Genomic DNA, 24,764 nt, shown 5'->3' on the forward strand with positions numbered 1-24,764 from the left:
AACTTCCCTGTTTTGGTGGAGATCTCCACTGTCTATCAACTGGTTAGGGGTAGCTGTTGTCTGGGGTGACCAGAAGGAGAAAAATGGACTATGAAATGTAGCTTTAATCTGCTGAGGTATGGCTGGAAGGTCCAGGGGGGTATGGTTGACACTGAACACCTGGTATAGTGAGTTCAGCCTCGTTTACTACTGCTCATTTGCAAGTGGATTCAATGGATTGGCTTTGTTCTGTAAGCAGTTACCATGTAAATGTTCATGTGAGCAGCTCAGCGCTATGGCCAGAGTGATTTTAGGATGGTTGTAGTACTGAAGTATATTGTGTACATGCAGTGTTCTCAGAAAGGTAGCCTAAGAGAGAAACTTAATCATTGTACCCGGCCAAATGAGTACATTTGTTGCATTCCTAGGAACCTCACTCACTCTCCCTAGCCTGGTACCCGGTCTGTTTGTGCTGTCCTGCCAACTCCTATGATCATTGTCAGTCCAAAGACCATAGCAGTTGGCAAGACGGCACAAACATATCTGGGACGAGGCTACAGTACATACTCACTGGCCTTGCCCGGATTTCGGGGTAGAAGACTTCCTGTCCGAGTCCTGATAAGCCAGTAGGGTGAAGTTACCCCTCGATGCTGATCTTGTGTCAGTTTTGCATTTCCCCCACAAATGGTTATGGTTAGTATTGGGAGAGGGGAAGCGTCACCCTGGAGCCCTGTTAACAGGAAGTCGTGGGGCATAGAGTTAATCAGAGGAGCTAAACATGGCTACCTCCCAAATGGCACTCTATTCTCTATGTAGCGCACTACTTTCTACTTCGGCACATAGGGCTCTGGACTAAAGTAGTGCACCATATAGGGGATAGGGTGCCATTTGGGTCACAGGTCATGACTCAGGGTTCTGAGGAAGAGGAAAAGGAGGGAACATTCCACACATTCAGGAGTAGTGGGGCCCTGGGAATATGGCCGATGTCATAGACTGTAGTGATAGGGAGCTAGGCTACATTATCATAGGGTCGCACAGAGGAACTTACACAGTATGGAGTAACACTGATATGCCAGTAGCGATAGTGGCCATTTCCAGTCATAGCAGAAAGGTTGACAGGAATGAACTGCAAAATGATTTTATTTACAGTCATAGTGAAGTCTCTTTCATCAGCCACTGTGAAAGATATGAGTCTGACATGTGAGACCAGTCATAGTGTAGTCTCTTTCATCAGCCACTGTGAAAGCTATGAGTCTGGCATGTGAGACCAGTCATAGTGTAGTCTCTTTCATCAGCTGCTGTGAAAGCTATGAGTCTGGCATGTGAGACCAGTCATAGTGTAGTCTCTTTCATCAGCCACTGTGAAAGCTATGAGTCTGGCATGTGAGACCAGTCATAGTGCACAGTTGTGTGACATGTTGAGAATAGCCATAGATGCTGACATCTGTTAGCTCCTAATAACAGACTAGGAATTCACATAGAATGATTGACCAGGTTTCTGTAGTGTGTGTGTGTGTGTGTGTGTGTGTGTGTGTGTGTGTGTGTGTGTGTGTGTGTGTGTGTGTGTGTTTGTTTATTCAAGGTGGGGGACACACTTGCACACACACGCCTACACTAACAGAGCCAAGTAAGTGTCTGAGTCAAGATAGTTGACGTGGCATAGGAAAACACTAACTGTGAATTTTTGTTGCATGCCAGGGTTGACTTGTTGGGTAAGAACACACTAATACTATACAAACATCACAGTGTAACTTGAGTACAAATGTCTGTCACTGCCTTTAAATGAAAGCTCAAACTGTAAAAGAGTTAGCTTTGCCGTGTATGATTATATACGTTGCCTTCAGAAAGTATTCACACCCCTCGATTTATGTTATAGCCTGAAGTAAAAATGAATAAAATATTTTTCACACCCATCTACACACAATAATAATGACAAAGTGAGAACATGTTTTTAGAAATGTTAGGACATTTTAAAAGCTTTGCACACCTGGATTGTACAATATTTGCACATTATTATTTTAGCCATGTTCAATTCTTGCCATAGATTTTGAAGTAGATTTGAGTCAAAACTGTAACTAGGCCACATTGAAACATTTAATGGCATCTTGATAAGCAACCGCAGTGTATATTTGACCTTGTGTTTTAGGTTATTGTCCTGCTGAAAAGTGAATTGTCTCCCAGTGTCTGGAAAGCAGACTGAACCAGGTTTTCCTCTAGGATCTTGCCTGTGCTTAGCTCTATTTGTTTCTTTTCATACACAAAATCAAGATTCTCTGGTCTGATGAAACCAAGATTGAACTCTTTGGCCTGAATGCCAAGCGTCACATCTGGATGAAACCTGGCACCATCCCAACGGTGAAGCATGGTGGTGGCAGCATCATGCTGTGGGGATGTTTTTCAGTGGCAGGGACTGGGAGACTAGTTTGGAACGAGGGAAAGATGAACGGGGCAAAGTACACAGAGATCCTTGATGAAAACCTGCTCAGGACCTCCAACTGGGGCAAGGGTTCACCATCCAACAGGACAACGACCTTAAGCGTACAGCCAAAACAAAGCATGGGAGAATCTCCCCAAATACAGGTGTGTCAAGCTTGTAGCGTCATACCCAAGAAGAATCGAGGCTGTAATCGCTGCCAAAGGTGCTTCAACGAAGTACTTAGTAAAGGGTCTGAATACTTATGTAAATCAAATCAAATTGTATTTGTCACATACACGTTTAGCAGAAGTTATTGCGGGTGTAGCGAAATGCTTGTGTTCCTAGCTCCAACAGTGCAGTAATATCTAACAATTCACAACAATACACACAATACGCACAACCTAAAAGTAAAAATAATGGAATTAAGGAATATATAAATGTGATATTTCAGTTATTTTTAATAATTTAGCTAACATTTATAAAAACCTGTTTTTGCTTTGTCATTATGGGGTATTGTATAGATTGTATAGGGGAAAAATAATATTTAATACATTTTAGAATAAGGCTGTAACGTAACAAAATGGAGAAAAAGTCAAGGGGTTTGAATACTTTCCGAAGGCACTGTATATATGATTTGTTAATTTGAATAGGCAAATGTCGTACTGTAAGACACTAGTGCCCCATCTCCTCCATTCTGACCTGATTCGGTCTCTCTCCATCCCTGTCCCCCTCTCTCACCTTTCCTCCTCCCCCCACTCCAGAGGATGGGCGCAGAGTCCTGGTGTAGATGTCTCTCGGTCGGCTCTTGCGACGCGCCTCCTCCAAGGCCTCGGACCTCCTGACCTTTAACCCAGGGTCGGCGGGGTCGCGGAACAGCTTGGACGGAGAAATCATCTTCTCCAAGAACAATGTGTGTGTACACCCTGCCGAGCCCCTGCCGGGCCTGCCCGAACACCACCCAGGTACAGTATATAGCTGTCTAGGAGTCCCCTACATAAGGGTCCTATTCATTAGGGCACACCGTAGCGAACGTCTTTGCAACGGAGAAGAGCATTTCATATCGGACAAGTTCAGGCAGTCCCTTCCTGTTTCAGTCCATTTTCTTGCATTTGGTGCCTAATACATACAACCCTGGGGTGTATTCAGTGAGCTGAACTATTCTGAACATCACAGACATGTAATGAATAGCACTAACACAATTCCCTATTCTACCTGACACAATCATATTAGTTCTACACCATACATTTCTAATGGAATGTTCTGTAACATTACATCCTCCTGAACAGGCCCCAGCTATGACTATAGCGTTCACCTATTCCTCTGCTGTTGTTCTCTTCCCAGTGTGTCCTATAGTGTCTCTCTCTCTTTCCACCATGTACAGATGAACTCTCACCTGAGAGATATGAGACTGTATGGTTCATTATCTCTCGCCTCTGCATCTCCTTGTTTGTTCATGAGTCAGATCTTATCTTCTTTTCAGGTTATTTCCTCTTTGTCTCACTTGTTTAGTGTCATACCTAGTAATGTTTCCACGTACAGTATGCCACTGCTTTGCCACCTCTTCCATCATGGTATGGTATGTTAGCTATGGACAGTATGTTTGTGTATCAACTTATTAAGGTTATAGATGTCTAATCTATTATAGTTCTCAGGCCAAAATCTTTTTCCCATGAACCATAAGTCAGATTTACTCCAGATTTGGTATATCTATCTATCTGACTGACTTCTGGTTCATGGGAAGAAGGTTTTGTCCTGAGGAGAACTGACTTGGTTCAGGGATCCTTTTATCTTATAGTGTGATCTTCTCAGGTGACTTCGGTGCTTGTGTTTTCTTGTGTGTGTCCTCTCTTTCTCAACCTGTCTCCAATCCTCTGATGATATGATCTCATCAGGGTGAGTGTGTGATCTCATTTGTGCTCTTGTCCACATGTCTGTGTTCCTGTGTGTTTGCGGCCATGTTTCTCCATCTCTCTCATGACTCCCTTCTCTCCTCAGGGTACCTGTGTGTGCACATGGAGAAGGATGAGAGCCTGGGAACCACTCTGATCCTAACCTGGGTTCCCAACTCCCGCATCCAGAAACAGGACGAGGAGGCCCTGCGTTACATCACCCCAGAGAGCTCACCTGTCCGCAGGAACGCTCGGCGCAGGCCCCGCAGGTAGAGTGGGGAGAGGGGAACGTAATGGACTTCTGTAGGTGGTGATATTGCAATAACTGGTGATATTGCAATAACTGGTGTTATCGTGAAAACGGCTTGTATCGCTGTAACAGGTTTTATTGCAGTAACTAGTTTTATTGTGATAACTGCTTGTATCCTGACAACTGAGCCTGAACTTTTTGTAATATAGCTGAACACTGTTTCAGGATGGTACTTAATTTCCATCTGGTCTTATCTAACTGAATTTCATCTTCTGAAAAAAACTATTTTACTGTAACACTGTAATGTTAACCCTACCTGCAGGCCCCACTCCCGACACCCTCCCGCCCAGGAGGAAGATGAGGACCGGGAGGAGGAGGAGGAGAGGATCGGGAGCGGAACTGGGAATGGAGGGGGCCTGGGTCTGGAGGCCAGCATAGAGCCCCCTCCTCCCCAGCAGCCCCAGTCTGAGGGGGATGAGGGGTCCTGTGAGCTGTCGGCTGACGAGGTGAGCAGGGACAGCACCATGGGCTCGGACTCGGACACCACCTTCTCCTCACCCTTCTGCCTGTCGCCCGTCAGCGAGTCCCTCTTTGAGAGCAGCGGCTCTGTGTTCCTGGACAACGAGAGCAGGTGGGCTGGGAGGGGATGGGTTTGTGTGTGTGGATAATACAGACCTTGGTTCAAATTGTAATTTAAATCATTTCAAATACTTTATCAGGGCTTGATTGAGTTTGCATGTTGTCATTAAACCAATAGAAAAAGTCAGGCTAATGCAAATAGTAAAAGTATTTGAAAGATTTCAGTATTTGAATGCAGGTGTGTAATGTGTACGTATTTGTTTGTGACTTGTGTTAGACATAGATACGAATAGGGTGTTTTGGTGGGAAAAATTCCAGTTATTGTCAGTTGGATTTGTGTGAATTATCTATGCGAGGTAGCTATTGATATGCAGGGCACAAATGGAGCTGTAGTTTCCATGGTATTTATAATTTATGTATGTATTGAATCCAGTCTCTGTCAGTTCAGACGCTCAATATTGGCGTCTTATCTTGCAGTGGAGACATTGAAATAGTTTAAGCATATAAGCACATGACAGAAATGCTTTTCCAATTATTTGGGTAGAGAAGCATCCAACTTGTTAAATACATATTTGAAACTGACTACCTGAATGCAAACAAGAACCTTCAACCCATTTGCGTAAATATCATATGCTTATTTTAGGTAACTGGCAATTTGATCGTTTCCCCACCACTTTATAAAAGAGTTTAAAAAAGAGAGCGAGAGAGCAGCAACAGTTGTCTGTGTTTAAAGGCTGTAACCTTGAATAATGTTGAACCCACACTCCAGATGCCAGTTTCTCACCTCACAAGATAGAATTTCTCACCAGATCGAGGTAGTTGTAATAGGCCAAACCTACCACATGGTGGAGCCACAGAGAAGAGGATAAGTGTACGCTTACTGTCATTGGGGGAGGTTCACACTTCACACAGCATTTTTTAAATTAAACCTTTATTTAACTAGGCAAGTCTGTAAATGAGAATTTCTTAACTATTACTGCCTCCCAAGGCTGGATGTGTGCACTCTGTAGGGAGAGAAAGGGCTGTTAAAGCAGATAATTACAAGGTTATGGTAATATCCAGTAGATTCAGGTTCTTATTGGCAACATGGGCCAAAACACACACATTGTCCTTCGCTAAATCAATCCAATTAAAGCAGCTTAGTTAGCAGTTAGCAGTTAGCACACACATTCATCATGTGGTCCATGCAGGAATTCTACCGACAGCCTTGCTTTTGCCAACAGTCTGTTCCAACCAACTAAACCATCTGGACTAAACCACTATCATGTTGCTGTACTGACCTTATGGCCATTCTCCTTTATACATCCCTCAGAGGTCGTTTCCACACAGAGGTATTTGGCCAGAAACACAGCCCAGGATGAGGGAGTTTGAAATGTGTGTTTGTCTATTTAACACTGTAAGTGCAGTTAGTGTGTGACTTGGCAGCTTTCTCTTGCACTGCCTCTAACCTTTTCTTCCTCTCCCTCTCTCCCTCTTTCTTTCGTTCTTTCACTCGTTCTTTCACTCGTTCTTTCACTCGTTCTCTCGCTCTCTCTCTTTATCCTTCGCTAATGTTTCTCTTTAACCCAATCTCAATTTTTTTCACCCTGTACTTCCTCTCCCCCTCTTCACTCCCTCCCTCCCTGGGTCTGTGTGAAACGCTCTTTGATTCCTCCCCGCTCCTGGAGTTGTTGTGCTGGGCTGTGTGTCAACTGGGTGGATTAGAGGAATGGAGAGTGGTCTGGTCCGGGCCTACAGGCAGCAGCAACCCCTATGGAACAGCACAGCTCTCAGCTTTAATTCACACTGTTAAGGGGCCTGGGACTGGAAACATGTCACTAGGAATCATGCAGAGAGAAATAACCTGTGTGTAAGGAAGTGAGTGGGGAGAGGGAGAAAGAGTGTGTAAGAAAGCAAGAGAGTACATTATGTTGGTGTGTGGGAGAGTGTGTATTGTAACTTGTGTGTGCATGCATACGTGTTCACAATGCTATTATTGTTTCACACTTTTGAAACTCATCTATATGGTTAAGCTATTAGTTGTTCCAGTACAGCATCTATATGGCTCCAGTACAGCGTCTATATGACTCCAGTACAGCGTCTATATGGCTCCAGTACAGCGTCTATATGGCTCCAGTACAGCGTCTATATGGCTCCAGTACAGCGTCTATATGGCTCCAGTACAGCGTCTATATGGCTCCAGTACAGCGTCTATATGGCTCCAGTACAGCGTCTATATGGCTCCAGTACAGCGTCTATATGGCTCCAGTACAGCGTCTATATGGCTCCAGTACAGCGTCTATATGGCTCCAGTACAGCGTCTATATGGCTCCAGTACAGCGTCTATATGGCTCCAGTACAGCGTCTATATGGCTCCAGTACAGCATCTATATGGCTCCAGTACAGCATCTATATGGCTCCAGTACAGCATCTATATGGCTCCAGTACAGCATCTATATGGCTCCAGTACAGCATCTATATGGCTCCAGTACAGCGTCTATATGGCTCCAGTACAGCGTCTATATGGCTCCAGTACAGCATCTACAGTTGAAGTCGGAAGTTTATAAACACTTAGGTTGGAGCCATTAACTCGTTTTTTCAACCACCTCTCAAATTTCTTGTTAACAAACTATAGTTTTGGCAAGTCGGTTAGGACATCTACTTTGTGCATGACACAAGTCATTTTTCCAACAATTGTTTACAGACAGATTATTTCCCTTATAATTCACTGTATCACAATTCCAGTGGGTCAGAAGCTTGGAAGATTCCAGAAAATGATGTCATGGCTTTAGAAGCTTCTGAGCATTTGAGTCAATTGGAGGTGTTCCTGTGGTTGGATTTCAAGGCATACCTTCAAACTCAGTGCCTCTTTGCTTGACATCATGGTTAAATCAAAAGAAATCAGCCAAGACCTCAGAAACAAAATTGTGACCTCCACAAGTCTGGTTCATCCTTGAGAGCAATTTCCAAACGTTTGAAGGTACCACGTTCATCTGTACAAACAATAGTACGCAAGTATAAACACCATGGGACCATGCAGCCGTCATACCGCTCAGGAAGGAGATGCGTTCTGTCTCCTAGAGATGAACATACTTTGGTGCAAAAAGTGCAAATCAATCCCAGAGCAACAGCAAAGGACCTTGTGAAGATGCTGGAGGAAACCGGTACAAAAGTATCTATATCCACGGTAAAACGAACCCTATATTGACATAACCTGAAAGGCCACTCAGCAAGGAAGAAGCCACTGCTCCAAAACCGCCATAAAAAAGCCAGACTATGGTTTGCAACTGCACATGGGGACAAAGATTGTACTTTTTGGAGAAATGTCCTCTGATCTGATGAAACAAAAATAGAACTGTTTGGCCATAATGGCCATTGTGATGTTTGGAGGAAAAAGGGGGAGGCTTGCAAGCCAAAGAACACCATCCCAACCGTGAAGCACGGGGGTGGCAGCATCATGTTGTGGGGGTGCTTTGCTGCAGGAAGGACTGGTGCACTTAACAAAATAGATGGCATCATGAGGCAGGAAAATTGTGTGGATATATTGAAGCAACATCTCAAGACATCAGTCAGGAAGTTAAAGCTTGGTCGCAAATGGGTCTTCCAAATGGACAATGACCCCAAGCATACTTCCAAAGTTGTGGCAAAATGGCTTAAGGACAACAAAGTCAAGGTATTGGAGTGGCCATCACAAAGCCCTGACCTCAATCCTATAGAAAATGTGTGGGCAGAACTGGAAAAGTGTGTGTGAGCAAGGAGGCTTACAAACCTGACTCAGTTACACCAGCTCTGTCAGGAGGAATGGGCCAAAATTCACCCAACTTATTGTGGGAAGCTTGTGGAAGGCTACCCGAACTGTTTGATTCAAGTTAAACAATTTAAAAGCAATGCTACCAAATAATAATTGAGTGTATGTAAACTTCTGACCCACTGGGAATGTGATGAAATAAATAAAAGCTGAAATAAACAATTCTCTCTACTATTATTCTGTCATTTCACATTGTTAAAATAAAGGGGTGATCCTAACTGACCTAAGACAGGGAATCTTTACTAGGATTAAATGTCAGGAATTGTGAAACTGAGTTTAAATGTATTTGGCTAAGGTGTATGTAAACTTCCTTCTTCAACTGTATATGGCTCCAGTACAGCATCTATATGGCTCCAGTACAGTATTCTAAACCACTGAATGTAGTGCGTCTGTAGGACAAAATTGCTATTATTTTTCTTTATCTTTAAAACTCTTTAAATTCATAATATATCTCAAAAGTATTTTGCTGCCCTGTACAATTGTTAGAATCCTAAACATAGGTAATTAAATGATAGTGAATTTCCATGTAAATGTACAGTAATATATTTATATAACATTAAACCTATTTTATTTTTAGCTCTCCTCTTCTCCCTGCCCTCCCCAGAGTTTTGATTGGATGTTTTTATACTGAACAAAAATATGAACGCAACACGTAATGTGTTGGTCCCCTGTTTCATGAGCTGAAATAAAAGATCAGACATTTTCCATACGAACAAAAAGCTTTTTTCTCTCAAATTTTGTGCACGAATTTGTTTACATCCCTGTTAGTGAGCATTTCTCCTTTGTCAAGATAATCCATCCACCTGATAGGTCTGGCATATCAAGAAGCTGATTAAATAGCATGATCATTACCTTATGCTGGGGACATTTTTCTTCACAAAACACAACTCCACAGATGTTTTGAGGGAGCATGCAATTGGCATGCTGACTGCAGGAATGTCCACCAGAGCTGTTGCTAGATAATTTAATGTTAATTTCTCTACCATAAGCCACCGCCAACATTGTTTTAGAGAATTTGGCAGAGCCCAACCGGCTTCATAATCGCAGACCACGTGTAACCATGCCAGCCCAGGATCTCCACATCTGGCTTCTTCACCTGCGGGATCGTCTGAGACCAGCCACGCAGACAGCCGATGAAACTGTGAATTTGCACAACCGAAGAATTTCTGTACAAACTGTCAGAAACCGTCTCAGGGAAGCTCATCTGCGTGTTGGTCGTCCTCACCAGAGGCTTGACCTGACTGCAGTTCACCAACTTCAGGGGGCAAATTCTCACCTTCGATGGCCACTGGCACGCTGGAGAAGTGTGCTCTTCATGGATTAATCCCAGTTTCAACTGTAACGGTCAGTTGGCGTCGTGTGGGCGAGTGGTTTGCCGATGTCAACGTTGTGAACTGAGTGTCCCATGGTGGGGTTATGGTATGGGCAGACATAAGCTATGAACAAACACAATTACATTTTATCGATGGCAATTTTGAATGCACAGAGATGCCATGACAAGATCCTATGGCCCATTGTCGTGCCATTCATCTGCCGCCATCACCTCATGTTTCAGCATGATTATTTACTGCCCCATGTCACAAGGATCTATACACAATTCCTGGAAGCTGAAAATGTTCCAGTTCTCCCATGGCCTGCATACTCACCAGACATGTCACACACTGAGCATGTTTAGGATGCTCTGGATCTATGCATACTACAGCGTGTTCCAGTTATTGCCAATATCCATCAACTTCGCACAGCCATTGAGGAGTGGGACAACATTCCACAGGCCACAATCAACAGCCTGATCAACTCTATGCGATGGAGGTGTGTTGCGTTGCATGAAGCAAATGGTGGTCACACCAGATACTGACTGGTTTTCTGATCCACGCCCCTACATCTTCTTTAAGGTATCTGTCACCAACGGATGTGTTTCTGTAGTCCCAGTAATGTGAAATCCATAGATTAGGGCCTAATGAATTTGTTTCAATTGACTGATTTCCTCATATGAACTGTAATTCAGTAAAATCGTTGAAATTTTTGCGTATTAGTGTATTTAATTCAGATCCCCATTAGCTGCTGAAAAAGCAGCAGCCACACAACATAGAACATGACAACATGCAGAACACTAATAGATAAGAACACTAATAGATAAGAACACTAATGTAAAGCTACATTTAAAACATCTAAAGAAAACTGTGTTAGTGTGTGTCTCTTCACAGTCCACGTTGTTCCTTCAGGTGTTTCATATTTCTTGCCTGAGTTACCATGTAGTCATTTTCCCAGCCTCTGTTCTTACTTGGGGACTGGGTTTTTGAGCTGTGATAACTGGCTGAAAAGACAATTTGGTACTTTCAACACATCAATATTTCTTACAATGATCGACAGTGACTCAGTCAATCTCTCGTCCACTCTGAGCCAGGAGCGACTGATATGCATATTATTGACATTGGCGCTCCATGTACATTTGAGGGCCAGACGTGCTGCTCTGTTCTGTGCCAGCTGCAGCTTTTCTAGGTATCTTTTTGCCGCACCTGACCGTACAACTGTTTGGTTGCATGTGATGTAAAAAAATCTGAGCATCTCTTTATCACAGACAGACCTCTCCCCATCTTTACAACAATGCAATCAATATGCTTTGCCCTTGACAGTTTACAATCTAATAGAACACCAAGAAGTGTAGTCTCTTCTACATGCTCAACAGCCACATTATTCATTGAGTTTAGGGACCATGGGGGTTGAGCCCCAGGCTCTGGTTCTCAGGGTGACGCCAGAGCTCTGTCCCTAGGGTAGAGCATCATGTAGGTGGGGAGCTTGTAGCTGTAGCTCCCCTGACGAGGGACATGCCATTAAAACAGCTTTTCCATCAAAACATGCTGTTGACATATACTGAGTGTGCTAAACATTAAGAACACCTTCCTAATATTGAGTTGCACCCCCCCCCACCACTTTTTGCCCTCAGAACAGCCTCAATTTGTCGGGGCATGGACTCTACAAGGTGTCAAGCGTTCCACAGGGATGCTGGCCCATGTTGACTCCAATGCTTCCCAAAGTTGTCAAATTAGCTGGATGTCATTTGGGTGGTGGACCATTCTTGATACCCACCGGAAACTGTTGTGCATGAAAAACCCAGCACCGTTGCAGTTCTTGTCACTTAAATCTTTTGTCTTGTGCATTCACCCTCTGAATGCCACACATACACAATCCATGCCTCAATTGTCTCAGAGCTTGAAAATCCTTCTTTAACCTGTCTCTTTCCTTTCATCTACACTGATTGTAGTGGATTTAACAAGTGACATCAATAAGGGGTTATAGCTTTCACCTGGATTCAGTCTGTCATGGAAAGAGCAGGTGTTACTAATGTTTTGTCCACGCAGTGCATAGTCTGTGTATAACACTGTATACATAGGCTATAGTGTAGTCGCTATAGAGAAAAGCATCAGCTATTAGTGTGAACATTTAGCATTAGCTAATTGAGATCCACTGATGAGGTAGATGGCATTTAAAACCTCTCCGTAAGCACCCACTGTTATGTTAGCGTAAGCTATCTTCGCTTCATTGATTAAGTAGACGACATTTAAAACAGGTCCGTGTTCAACACCTTCTGTTGATGCTGATTAGTTAACTGGAAAGACCAGGGACAGTTAGCTTAGCAATATCTCGCAGTTTAAATATTCCTTTGAGACAATGTTTTAATCAATCAAATGTTGCCAGGTTTTATTCAAGCAGACCATTAAGTGTGAGACTTTTGGTTTCTGTATGTTCTCTCAGCACCTCAATGTAATACAATAGGCCTATGACTCAGACCTGGGTTCAAATACTTAAAAATCATTTCAAATGCTTCTGCAGGGCTTGATTGAGATTTCCTGTTGCAATGGAACCGGTAGAAAAGTCCCAAATCTGCAAAGCCCACTCACCTGGCACTCCGGACAGGCTTAAGCAAAGGCTCAAAATATTTGAAAGATTTCAAATAGTATTTGAACACAGGTTGATACATGATCCAGAGGGCAGGGAATCTGACCAATGAGGGGAGACCTTGCTTTCTTGATGGATCTCACATTATATTCCCATATACAGGTATGTGACAACCCGAGACATGATCAATTCACAACCATTGATTTAGTTTGAAAGTGACCAGCTCTGGCTCCTCTCATGGGACCAATAGGCTGTTTGTATTTATTATGGACTTAGAGAAATACTGTTCCATCAGCATACAAGGAAACAGCATTTAAATGTAAATGTTTTTCCATATTATTGACTTGTGTTTACTGGCCCCATTTGCAATTAATACATCACTGTGCTTCTCAGGTCTGGCTCTCCGAGACGTGTCTTGGGGTGTGTTTTGGTTGTTTAATAGTTTGATTTACCCCCTTACCCAGTTTGTGTGTGTGTGTGTGTGTGTGTGTGTTAACGCAGTAGAGGAACCCCCAGCTCGGGTTACAGTGGCCGTGGGGGAATGACTGGGGAAATTGGAAGGCAGACGCTGTGATTTGTGTGTGTGCACAGTTTCTGATGTATGCACTGTGTGTGTGTGAGACGTGCGTGGTTCCCCCCTGCACAGTAACCGCCATGCATTCTTCTCATTCTCTGTCCCATGGTCTAAGCAAGAACAATCCCAGGACATTAAACAAGGGACCACAACAGGGCAGTAAATAGACTCCTGATATTCAACACTAGTTACAGGCAGTACATAGCCCTCTGGACCCTGTTTGCCATATCTATTGCTTATGTGTTGTTAGAATTACATCTGTATGCAATGATTCTCCAAAATCATGGTCCCATCAGTTTCCCTTAGACGATGATCTAAGGTCTGTTTTAATTTAGCCAGTAATAGTTGTGGGTGTAAGTTAATCTGATCCTATAACCAACTTAACTTCTCCCCCCTCATTTTCTCAGGGAGCTGTGCGACGAGTCCATGACCCATTCTGCTAGCTCCGCCTCCAGCCTGGACAGCCACGCTCCCTCTGAGAACAACAGCCAATCACAGGGCATGCGGTGGGAGGAACAGCAGAAGGTGCTGGCTTTGGAGCAGCTGGGGGGAGTGTTCCGGGTTGACCTGGGTCACATGAGGTCGCTCCGCCTCTTCTTCAGGTCAGCCAGGGGTCATGGGGGGGTCATGATGTCTGGATATTTTATGACCTCAGGAACTTTACTCTCATAACAACTCACCTGCGTACAGTTGTGTTGTTTGACCTGTGAGGGTAAAGGGGAGGATTATCATTGTCCAACTCAAACGATTACAAAAATGAAAAAGTCACTTCAGAAAGTGGGCCTATATGTATTAAAAAAAAAGGACTGTATTTGACAATCCAGGAAATGTTTCTGAAATTCTTCTCCAACTGAGAGTTTGCTGTATATGTTATAAGCCATGTTTTAGCAGTGCAGGAACATTGTATGTGTATTTCTTTCAGCCAGTGTTTCTGTATGTTTGAATGGTATGTTGTGATTCCAGTGATGAGGCGTGTAACAGTGGTCAGCTGGTGATCGCCAGCAGAGAGAGCCAGTATAAGGTCCTCCACTTCCACCACGCAGGTCTGGACAAGCTGGCTGAGGTCTTCCAACAGTGGAAGTGCTGCAGAGAGACCCAGCTCAAAGACCAGGTGAGACATGTTAGCATTGTGGCTAGATACCATCTTACTTCGGCGTTATTATTGTGGCTAGATAACATGTTATTTCAGTGTTAGGATTGTGGTTAGATACCATGTTATTTCAGTGTTAGCATAATGGCTAGTTCCTTTATCTCTCGTTCTCCGCCCCACACCCATCTGTCTCGCTCTCTCTCTGCCCCCCACCTATCGATCTTGCTCTTTCTCCTCCCTCTCTCTTCCAGGTAGTGGATGAGAAGTCATGTATGCAGTTCTCCATCCGGAGGCCCACCCTGCCGTCCGCTGAGACCCACCCAGAGGAACGTCTGTACCGCCGCCTGGACGTCACCACCTGGCTCCGACACCTCAACCACAACGGACAGGTGGAGGAGGAGTACAAGCTACGCAAGGTGAGTGTGTAGCTGGGATAAGACCTTGGAAGACTGACAGACTTGCTTACATTTCTATATGATCATGTGTCTCTCAATTATGCATGGGAATATTTGGGAACAGATTTCTTAAATAAAAATGACATGGAGCTGATTTCCTGGTGTTTTTAGTCTTATGTCAAACAATGGAAATGAAAAAAAAGATTCTAGGGGGGCAAATAAAACCTCCTGCAGCACTAATTCGGCCGATGGGCCACCAGTTGGGGAACCCTGGTGTAGTTACTGTAGCTAACATTGTTGAATTCTAGACTTCTACTACCCAGGCTGATCATGTCCTCTCTGTCCCCCCCTCAGGCCATCTTCTTTGGGGGCATTGACCCTTCCATCCGCGGGGAGGTGTGGCCCTTCTTACTGCACTACTACAGCTGTGACTCCTCCTCCCAGGAGAGAGAGGCCTGGAGACTGCAGAAACGCTCCGAGTACCACCACATCCAGCAGAGGAGGTAGGTGGCTGGGGGTTTACTATAACTAATGGCTCTCCATCCAGCAGAGGAGGTAGGTGGCTGGGGGTTTACTATAACTAATGGCTCTCCATCCAGCAGAGGAGGTAGGTGGCTGGGGGTTTACTATAACTAATGGCTCTCCATCCAGCAGAGGAGGTAGGTGGCTGGGGGTTTACTATAACTAATGGTTCTCCATCCAGCAGAGGAGGTAGGTGGCTGGGGGTTTACTATAACTAATGGCTCTCCATCCAGCAGAGGAGGTAGGTGGCTGGGGGTTTACTATAACTAATGGCTCTCCATCCAGCAGAGGAGGTAGGTGGCTGGGGGTTTACTATAACTAATGGCTCTCCATCCAGCAGAGGACGTAGGTGGCTGGGGGTTTACTATAACTAATGGCTCTCCATCCAGGGGAGCTGCACTGCTGCTGACCATGTGCCTCTCGACGTGTGTGGGTGGGTGTGTTGTTTTCTATGAAAGAAGGACATTCATAACACTGGAACATATGTGGTTAATTTATACAAAGGAATAAGGTGGCACCAAGCCATATCCTGCTAACTGTTACACACACACCTTGTGGTTTCACTTTGCAAATGGAGCAATCAATAGACACAATTACAGAACGTGTTATTGGAGTGCCGGGTGTAAATTAACAGGCCTCCTGGGTAAAAACATGTCATCGCTGATCAAATCATATTCTCATATTCTATCAATATGATGGCTACAGCTCGATGCACGCACCACGCACGCACCACGCACCACGCACGCACCACACACGCACCGCACACGCACCACACACGCACCGCGCACGCACCACGCACCACGCACGCACGCACCACGCACGCACCACGCACGCACGCACCACGCACGCACGCACCACGCACGCACGCACCACGCACGCACCACGCACGCACGCAGCACGCACGCAGCACGCACGCAGCACGCACGCACCACGCACGCACGCACCACGCACGCACGCACCACGCACCACACACGCACCAAAAGAGAGTAAAAGGTGCAACCAGTCAGTTTATTTTAACCTCCCAGCATTACTTCTCTGTATGTCTGTCCCTAATCCTCTTTTTTCAATACATTTACATTTGACATTTGACTCATTTAGCAGACACTTGTCCAGAGCAACTTAAAGGAGCAATTAGGGTTAAGTGCCTTGATCAAGGGCACATTGGCAGATGTTTCACATAGTCGGCTTGGATATTCGAACCAGCGACTTTTTGGTTAATGGCCGTACGCTCTTAACCGCTAGGCTTCCTAAGCTTCCACACAGTGTGCATGTGTGCGCAAGTGTGTGCGCACGAGTGCACAGAATTGATATGATAATTGGCCGGTCTTCAGCGGAATGGCATATTAACCTTTAGAATACATCAGAAGATGTAATCCAAACCAGCCAATTAGACGCTCTATTCCTCCTGTGATGTGATGAGGCTGATGGAAAAACACTTGACTGAGCCTCCAGGGGCCATTGGCTCATCATTAAGACCCTGGAACTACAGTCTCTGCCTTCTAAAGGTGGTGGCACTGGTACCACTCTACTTAAAGCCTGCAGATATAATGCATTATGATGCAGGTATCATAACTGATTAGACTTGTCATGAACATGTATGACACCCTTATAATCATCTGTTTGTGATCCTGACTAAAGACCAGCCCTTGTTAATGAAATAATTGAGTTCTATATGGAAATATAACATTCGATTATTTATATAAGTCACATTTTGAAGAATCAATTATTGCTTGTTTGATTTGATGTTCTGTGCTGTAGCCAGTACTATTGAAGATGTTAAACATGGATGATCCTGCTGGAGAGGAGAGAGATGTCAATATATACCTGTTCTGAACAAACACCAGAGGAGGAGAGGGGTGTGGAGAGTTGATTCAGTTTGCTCGTCTATTTTCTACAAGGTCTGATGTCTCTGTGGTCTTACATGTTAATGTTGAGTTACACGATTAGGGGATTCTGGTAGCAGACCAGGTACAGCTGCTGACAGTTCTCCAGAAAGGGAGGAAGAGAGAGAGAGGCATGGAGGGAGAGGGGACAAGGGACTGGGAGAGAGGGATCAAGGGACTGGGAGAGAGAAGGAGTGAGGGAGGAGACGCCGAGGGAGAGGCAGACAAACACAGACCCAGAAAGTAAACAGTTGCGTGAAGTTGCATCAGGCCTAGTGTTATTGTTCCTGGCGGGGCTCAATGGAAAACAAATAGTGTTAATTAAATCCCCTCTGCTCGTTAGGGTAGGGGTCAGGTCCTCAGTGTCCAGGTTCTCAGCCAGAGAGTGATGGGAAGGGGGTTAGGGTTAGATCATAGGTTGTTTCAGTGGTTTACAGTGCCCCAACATCCTCACCCTACCCTTTTTCTGACATCCTATCAAGGGTTAAATTAAGTAAATTTTTGAAGTTGAGTAACTGCCTTTCAGTTTGGTTGACATTAGTGCATAGCCCCAGTATTTAACCCAGTTTAAACCCCATCCTCCCTGTGTCTGTCCCTGCCATCCCCAGGTTGTCTATGAGTCCTGAGGAGCACAGTGACTTCTGGAGGAAGGTTCAGTTCACTGTGGACAAGGACGTGGTGAGAACAGACCGCAGCAACCACTTCTTCAGGGGAGAGAACAACCCCAATGTGGAGATCATGAGGTCAGGACAGATGGTTCTGTCTGGGCATTTCCCTCTTTTCTCTCTATTCTCTTACCCACTCTCTTCTCTGCTGTCATTATTTTTCTTTCATTCTTACACTTTCTCTCCTCTACCGCTCCTCTTTCCTCTCATCTCTATCCATATCCTTTCCTCTGTCTTTATTCTATATTTCACTCTCTCCCCTACTGCTCCTCTTTCCTCTCATCTCTATCCATATCCTTTCCTCTCTGTCTTTATTCTATATTTCACTCTCTCCACTCTTCCCCACTCTTTTCTCCCCCCTTTCTTCCTCACCTTTTCAATTTCTCATCTTTCCTATCCCATAGTCCAGTGCATAGGAGGTAATATCGTACATGAATATCATATTCTGAACCCTGGGGGAAACTAGCTAATGACTTTCATGCTTTATTGACTCCCAGTAAGTTGTTAGAGCACTAGTTCTGATGCATACTTACAGCTAATAGCTTCCTAAATGAGGAGCGAAAGGCTTTCAAAACCAGGCTGTTTAAGTGACTCTCATGGCTGGATCTCAGTATTGGTGAAAGTAACTGGGTCAAGTAGAGTAGAGGTGGGGGAGGTTAGAACTCTCATGTATTATTATGGCCCAATATTATCTCACCACTTTTCATATGTCTTATTCATTCGCTTACTCTGTTTTAATGCCATAGTGTTAATTAGCTTTAAGTTCCTCTGTGTCCACATCACTAAGGAATGATCATGGTCCACACACTCCAACACAGTCGTGAAGGCACAACAACACCTCTTCCCCCTCAGGAGGCTGAAAAGATTTGGCAGGGACCCTCGGATCGTTATAAAGTTCTACAGCTGCACCATTGAGAGCATCTTGACTGGCTGCATCACCTCTTGGTTTGGCAACTGCTTGGCATCTGACTGCAAGGCTCTACAGAGAGTAGTGTGTACGGCCCAGTACATCACTGGGGCCAAGCTTCCTGCCATTAAGGACCAGGCGGTGTCAAAGGAAGGCCCTAAAATTGTCAGACTCCAGCCACCCAAGTCATAGACTGTTCTCTCTGATACCACACGGCAAGCGGTACCAATGCACCAAGTCTGGAACCAACAGGAGCCTGAACTACTATCCCCAAGCCATTAGACTGCTAAATAGTTCGTCTGGGTAGCTATTTGGTTAACTATTTAACTATCTGCAGTGACCCTTTTTGCCTTAACTTTTTAGACTCATCACATACACTGCTGTTACTGTTTATTATCTATCCTGTTACCTAGTCACTTTATCCCTACCTATATATACATACACTGTTGTTACTGTTTATTATCTATCCTGTTACCTAGTCACTTTATCCCTACCTATATATACATACACTGCTGTTACTGTTTATTATCTATCCTGTTACCTAGTCACTTTATCCCTACCTATATATACATACACTGTTGTTACTGTTTATTATCTATCCTGTTACCTAGTCACTTTATCCCTACCTATATATACATACACTGCTGTTACTGTTTATTATCTATCCTGTTAACTAGTCTCTTTATCCCTACCTATATATACATACACTGTTGTTACTGTTTATTATCTATCCTGTTACCTAGTCACTTTATCCCTACCTATATATACATACACTGTTGTTACTGTTTATTATCTATCCTGTTACCTAGTCACTTTATCCCTACCTATATATACATACACTGTTGTTACTGTTTATTATCTATCCTGTTGCCTAGTCACTTTATCCCTACCTATGTATACATACACTGTTGTTACTGTTTATTATCTATCCTGTTACCTAGTCACTTTATCCCTACCTATATATACATACACTGTTGTTACTGTTTATTATCTATCCTGTTACCTAGTCACTTTATCCCTACCTATATATACATACACTGTTGTTACTGTTTATTATCTATCCTGTTACCTAGTCACTTTATCCCTACCTATATATACATACACTGTTGTTACTGTTTATTATCTATCCTGTTACCTAGTCACTTTATCCCTACCTATATATACATACACTGTTGTTACTGTTTATTATCTATCCTGTTACCTAGTCACTTTATCCCTACCTATATATACATACACTGCTGTTACTGTTTATTATCTATCCTGTTACCTGTCACTTTATCCCTACCTATATATACATACACTGTTGTTACTGTTTATTATCTATCCTGTTACCTAGTCACTTTATCCCTACCTATATATACATACACTGTTACTGTTTATTATCTATCCTGTTGCCTAGTCACTTTATCCCTACCTATGTATACATACACTGTTGTTACTGTTTATTATCTATCCTGTTACCTAGTCACTTTATCCCTACCTATATATACATACACTGTTGTTACTGTTTATCTATCCTGTTACCTAGTCACTTTATCCCTACCTATATATACATACACTGTTGTTACTGTTTATTATCTATCCTGTTACCTAGTCACTTTATCCCTACCTATATATACATACACTGTTGTTACTGTTTATTATCTATCCTGTTACCTAGTCACTTTATCCCTACCTATATATACATACACTGTTGTTACTGTTTATTATCTATCCTGTTACCTAGTCACTTTATCCCTACCTATATATACATACACTGTTGTTACTGTTTATTATCTATCCTGTTACCTGTCACTTTATCCCTACCTATATATACATACACTGTTGTTACTGTTTATTATCTATCCTGTTACCTAGTCACTTTATCCCTACCTATATATACATACACTGTTGTTACTGTTTATTATCTATCCTGTTGCCTAGTCACTTTATCCCTACCTATATATACATACACTGCTGTTACTGTTTATTATCTATCCTGTTACCTAGTCACTTTATCCCTACCTATATATACATACACTGTTGTTACTGTTTATTATCTATCCTGTTACCTAGTCACTTTATCCCTACCTATATATACATACACTGTTGTTACTGTTTATTATCTATCCTGTTACCTAGTCACTTTATCCCTACCTATATATACATACACTGTTGTTACTGTTTATTATCTATCCTGTTACCTGTCACTTTATCCCTACCTATATATACATACACTGTTGTTACTGTTTATTATCTATCCTGTTACCTAGTCACTTTATCCCTACCTATATATACATACACTGTTGTTACTGTTTATTATCTATCCTGTTACCTAGTCACTTTATCCCTACCTATATATACATACACTGTTGTTACTGTTTATTATCTATCCTGTTACCTAGTCACTTTATCCCTACCTATATATACATACACTGTTGTTACTGTTTATTATCTATCCTGTTACCTAGTCACTTTATCCCTACCTATATATACATACACTGTTGTTACTGTTTATTATCTATCCTGTTACCTAGTCACTTTATCCCTACCTATATATACATACACTGTTGTTACTGTTTATTATCTATCCTGTTGCCTAGTCTCTTTATCCCTACCTATATATACATACACTGTTGTTACTGTTTATTATCTATCCTGTTACCTAGTCACTTTATCCCTACCTATATATACATACACTGTTGTTACTGTTTATTATCTATCCTGTTACCTAGTCACTTTATCCCTACCTATATATACATACACTGTTGTTACTGTTTATTATCTATCCTGTTACCTAGTCACTTTATCCATACCTATATATACATACACTGTTGTTACTGTTTATTATCTATCCTGTTAACTAGTCACTTTATCCCTACCTATATATACATACACTGTTGTTACTGTTTATTATCTATCCTGTTACCTAGTCACTTTATCCCTACCTATATATACATACACTGTTGTTACTGTTTATTATCTATCCTGTTACCTAGTCACTTTATCCCTACCTATATGTACATACACTGTTGTTACTGTTTATTATCTATCCTGTTACCTAGTCACTTTATCCCTACCTATATATACATACACTGTTGTTACTGTTTATTATCTATCCTGTTACCTAGTCACTTTACCCCTACCTACATATACATACACTGTTGTTACTGTTTATTATCTATCCTGTTACCTGTCACTTTATCCCTACCTATATATACATACACTGTTGTTACTGTTTATTATCTATCCTGTTACCTAGTCACTTTATCCCTACCTATATATACATACACTGTTGTTACTGTTTATTATCTATCCTGTTGCCTAGTCACTTTATCCCTACCTATATATACATACACTGTTGTTACTGTTTATTATCTATCCTGTTAACTAGTCACTTTATCCCTACCTATATATACATACACTGCTGTTACTGTTTATTATCTATCCTGTTACCTAGTCACTTTATCCCTACCTATATATACATACACTGTTGTTACTGTTTATTATCTATCCTGTTACCTAGTCACTTTATCCCTACCTATATATACATACACTGTTGTTACTGTTTATTATCTATCCTGTTACCTAGTCACTTTATCCCTACCTACAGTATACTGTTGTTACTGTTTATTATCTATCCTGTTACCTAGTCACTTTATCCCTACCTATATATACATACACTGTTGTTACTGTTTATTATCTATCCTGTTACCTAGTCACTTTATCCCTACCTATATATACATACACTGTTGTTACTGTTTATTATCTATCCTGTTACCTGTCACTTTATCCCTACCTATATATACATACACTGTTGTTACTGTTTATTATCTATCCTGTTACCTAGTCACTTTATCCCTACCTATATATACATACACTGTTGTTACTGTTTATTATCTATCCTGTTAACTAGTCACTTTATCCCTACCTATATATACATACACTGTTGTTACTGTTTATTATCTATCCTGTTACCTAGTCACTTTATCCCTACCTATATATACATACACTGTTGTTACTGTTTATTATCTATCCTGTTACCTAGTCACTTTATCCCTACCTATATATACATACACTGTTGTTACTGTTTATCTATCCTGTTACCTAGTCACTTTATCCCTACCTATATATACATACACTGCTGTTACTGTTTATTATCTATCCTGTTACCTAGTCACTTTATCCCTACCTATATATACATACACTGTTGTTACTGTTTATTATCTATCCTGTTACCTAGTCACTTTATCCCTACCTATATATACATACACTGTTGTTACTGTTTATTATCTATCCTGTTACCTAGTCACTTTATCCCTACCTATATATACATACACTGTTGTTACTGTTTATCTATCCTGTTACCTAGTCACTTTATCCCTACCTATATATACATACACTGTTGTTACTGTTTATTATCTATCCTGTTACCTGTCACTTTATCCCTACCTATATATACATACACTGTTGTTACTGTTTATTATCTATCCTGTTACCTGTCACTTTATCCCTACCTATATATACATACACTGCTGTTACTGTTTATTATCTATCCTGTTACCTAGTCTCTTTATCCCTACCTATATATACATACACTGTTGTTACTGTTTATTATCTATCCTGTTACCTAGTCACTTTATCCCTACCTATATATACATACACTGTTGTTACTGTTTATTATCTATCCTGTTAACTAGTCACTTTATCCCTACCTATATATACATACACTGTTGTTACTGTTTATTATCTATCCTGTTACCTAGTCACTTTATCCCTACCTATATATACATACACTGTTGTTACTGTTTATTATCTATCCTGTTACCTGTCACTTTATCCCTACCTATATATACATACACTGTTGTTACTGTTTATTATCTATCCTGTTACCTAGTCACTTTATCCCTACCTATATATACATACACTGTTGTTACTGTTTATTATCTATCCTGTCACTTTATCCCTACCTATATATACATACACTGTTGTTACTGTTTATTATCTATCCTGTTACCTAGTCACTTTATCCCTACCTATATATACATACACTGTTGTTACTGTTTATTATCTATCCTGTTACCTAGTCACTTTATCCCTACCTATATATACATACACTGTTGTTACTGTTTATTATCTATCCTGTTACCTAGTCACTTTATCCCTACCTATATATACATACACTGCTGTTACTGTTTATTATCTATCCTGTTAACTAGTCACTTTATCCCTACCTATATATACATACACTGTTGTTACTGTTTATTATCTATCCTGTTACCTAGTCACTTTATCCCTACCTATATATACATACACTGTTGTTACTGTTTATTATCTATCCTGTTACCTAGTCACTTTATCCCTACCTATATATACATACACTGTTGTTACTGTTTATTATCTATCCTGTTGCCTAGTCACTTTATCCCTACCTATATATACATACACTGTTGTTACTGTTTATCTATCCTGTTACCTAGTCACTTTATCCCTACCTATATATACATACACTGTTGTTACTGTTTATTATCTATCCTGTTACCTAGTCACTTTATCCCTACCTATATATACATACACTGTTGTTACTGTTTATTATCTATCCTGTTACCTTGTCACTTTATCCCTACCTATATATACATACACTGTTGTTACTGTTTATTATCTATCCTGTTACCTAGTCACTTTATCCCTACCTATATATACATACACTGTTGTTACTGTTTATTATCTATCCTGTTACCTAGTCACTTTATCCCTACCTATATATACATACACTGCTGTTACTGTTTATTATCTATCCTGTTACCTAGTCACTTTATCCCTACCTATATATACATACACTGTTGTTACTGTTTATTATCTATCCTGTTACCTGTGACTTTATCCCTACCTATATATACATACACTGCTGTTACTGTTTATTATCTATCCTGTTACCTAGTCACTTTATCC

General features: G+C 41.8%; 1 protein-coding gene across 2 annotated transcripts in view; it reads left to right on the top strand.

Annotated features, from left to right (window-relative positions):
- Window positions 1–24,764, top strand: part of LOC115171668 (TBC1 domain family member 16) — a 36,230-nt gene that overhangs the window by 1,961 nt on the left and 9,505 nt on the right. For both annotated transcript variants that reach the window (XM_029728691.1, XM_029728690.1), the window contains 8 exons: window positions 3,157–3,357; window positions 4,391–4,553; window positions 4,857–5,165; window positions 13,779–13,973; window positions 14,335–14,482; window positions 14,713–14,877; window positions 15,211–15,359; window positions 17,870–18,004. In XM_029728691.1, the coding sequence (XP_029584551.1) occupies window positions 3,183–3,357; window positions 4,391–4,553; window positions 4,857–5,165; window positions 13,779–13,973; window positions 14,335–14,482; window positions 14,713–14,877; window positions 15,211–15,359; window positions 17,870–18,004 (1,439 nt within the window). In that variant the 5' untranslated portion in view covers window positions 3,157–3,182. The remainder of the gene's footprint in view (window positions 1–3,156; window positions 3,358–4,390; window positions 4,554–4,856; window positions 5,166–13,778; window positions 13,974–14,334; window positions 14,483–14,712; window positions 14,878–15,210; window positions 15,360–17,869; window positions 18,005–24,764) is intronic.

This window comes from Salmo trutta, chromosome 32 (genome assembly GCF_901001165.1).
Source record: "Salmo trutta chromosome 32, fSalTru1.1, whole genome shotgun sequence".
Classification (NCBI taxonomy): Eukaryota; Metazoa; Chordata; class Actinopteri; order Salmoniformes; family Salmonidae; genus Salmo; species Salmo trutta.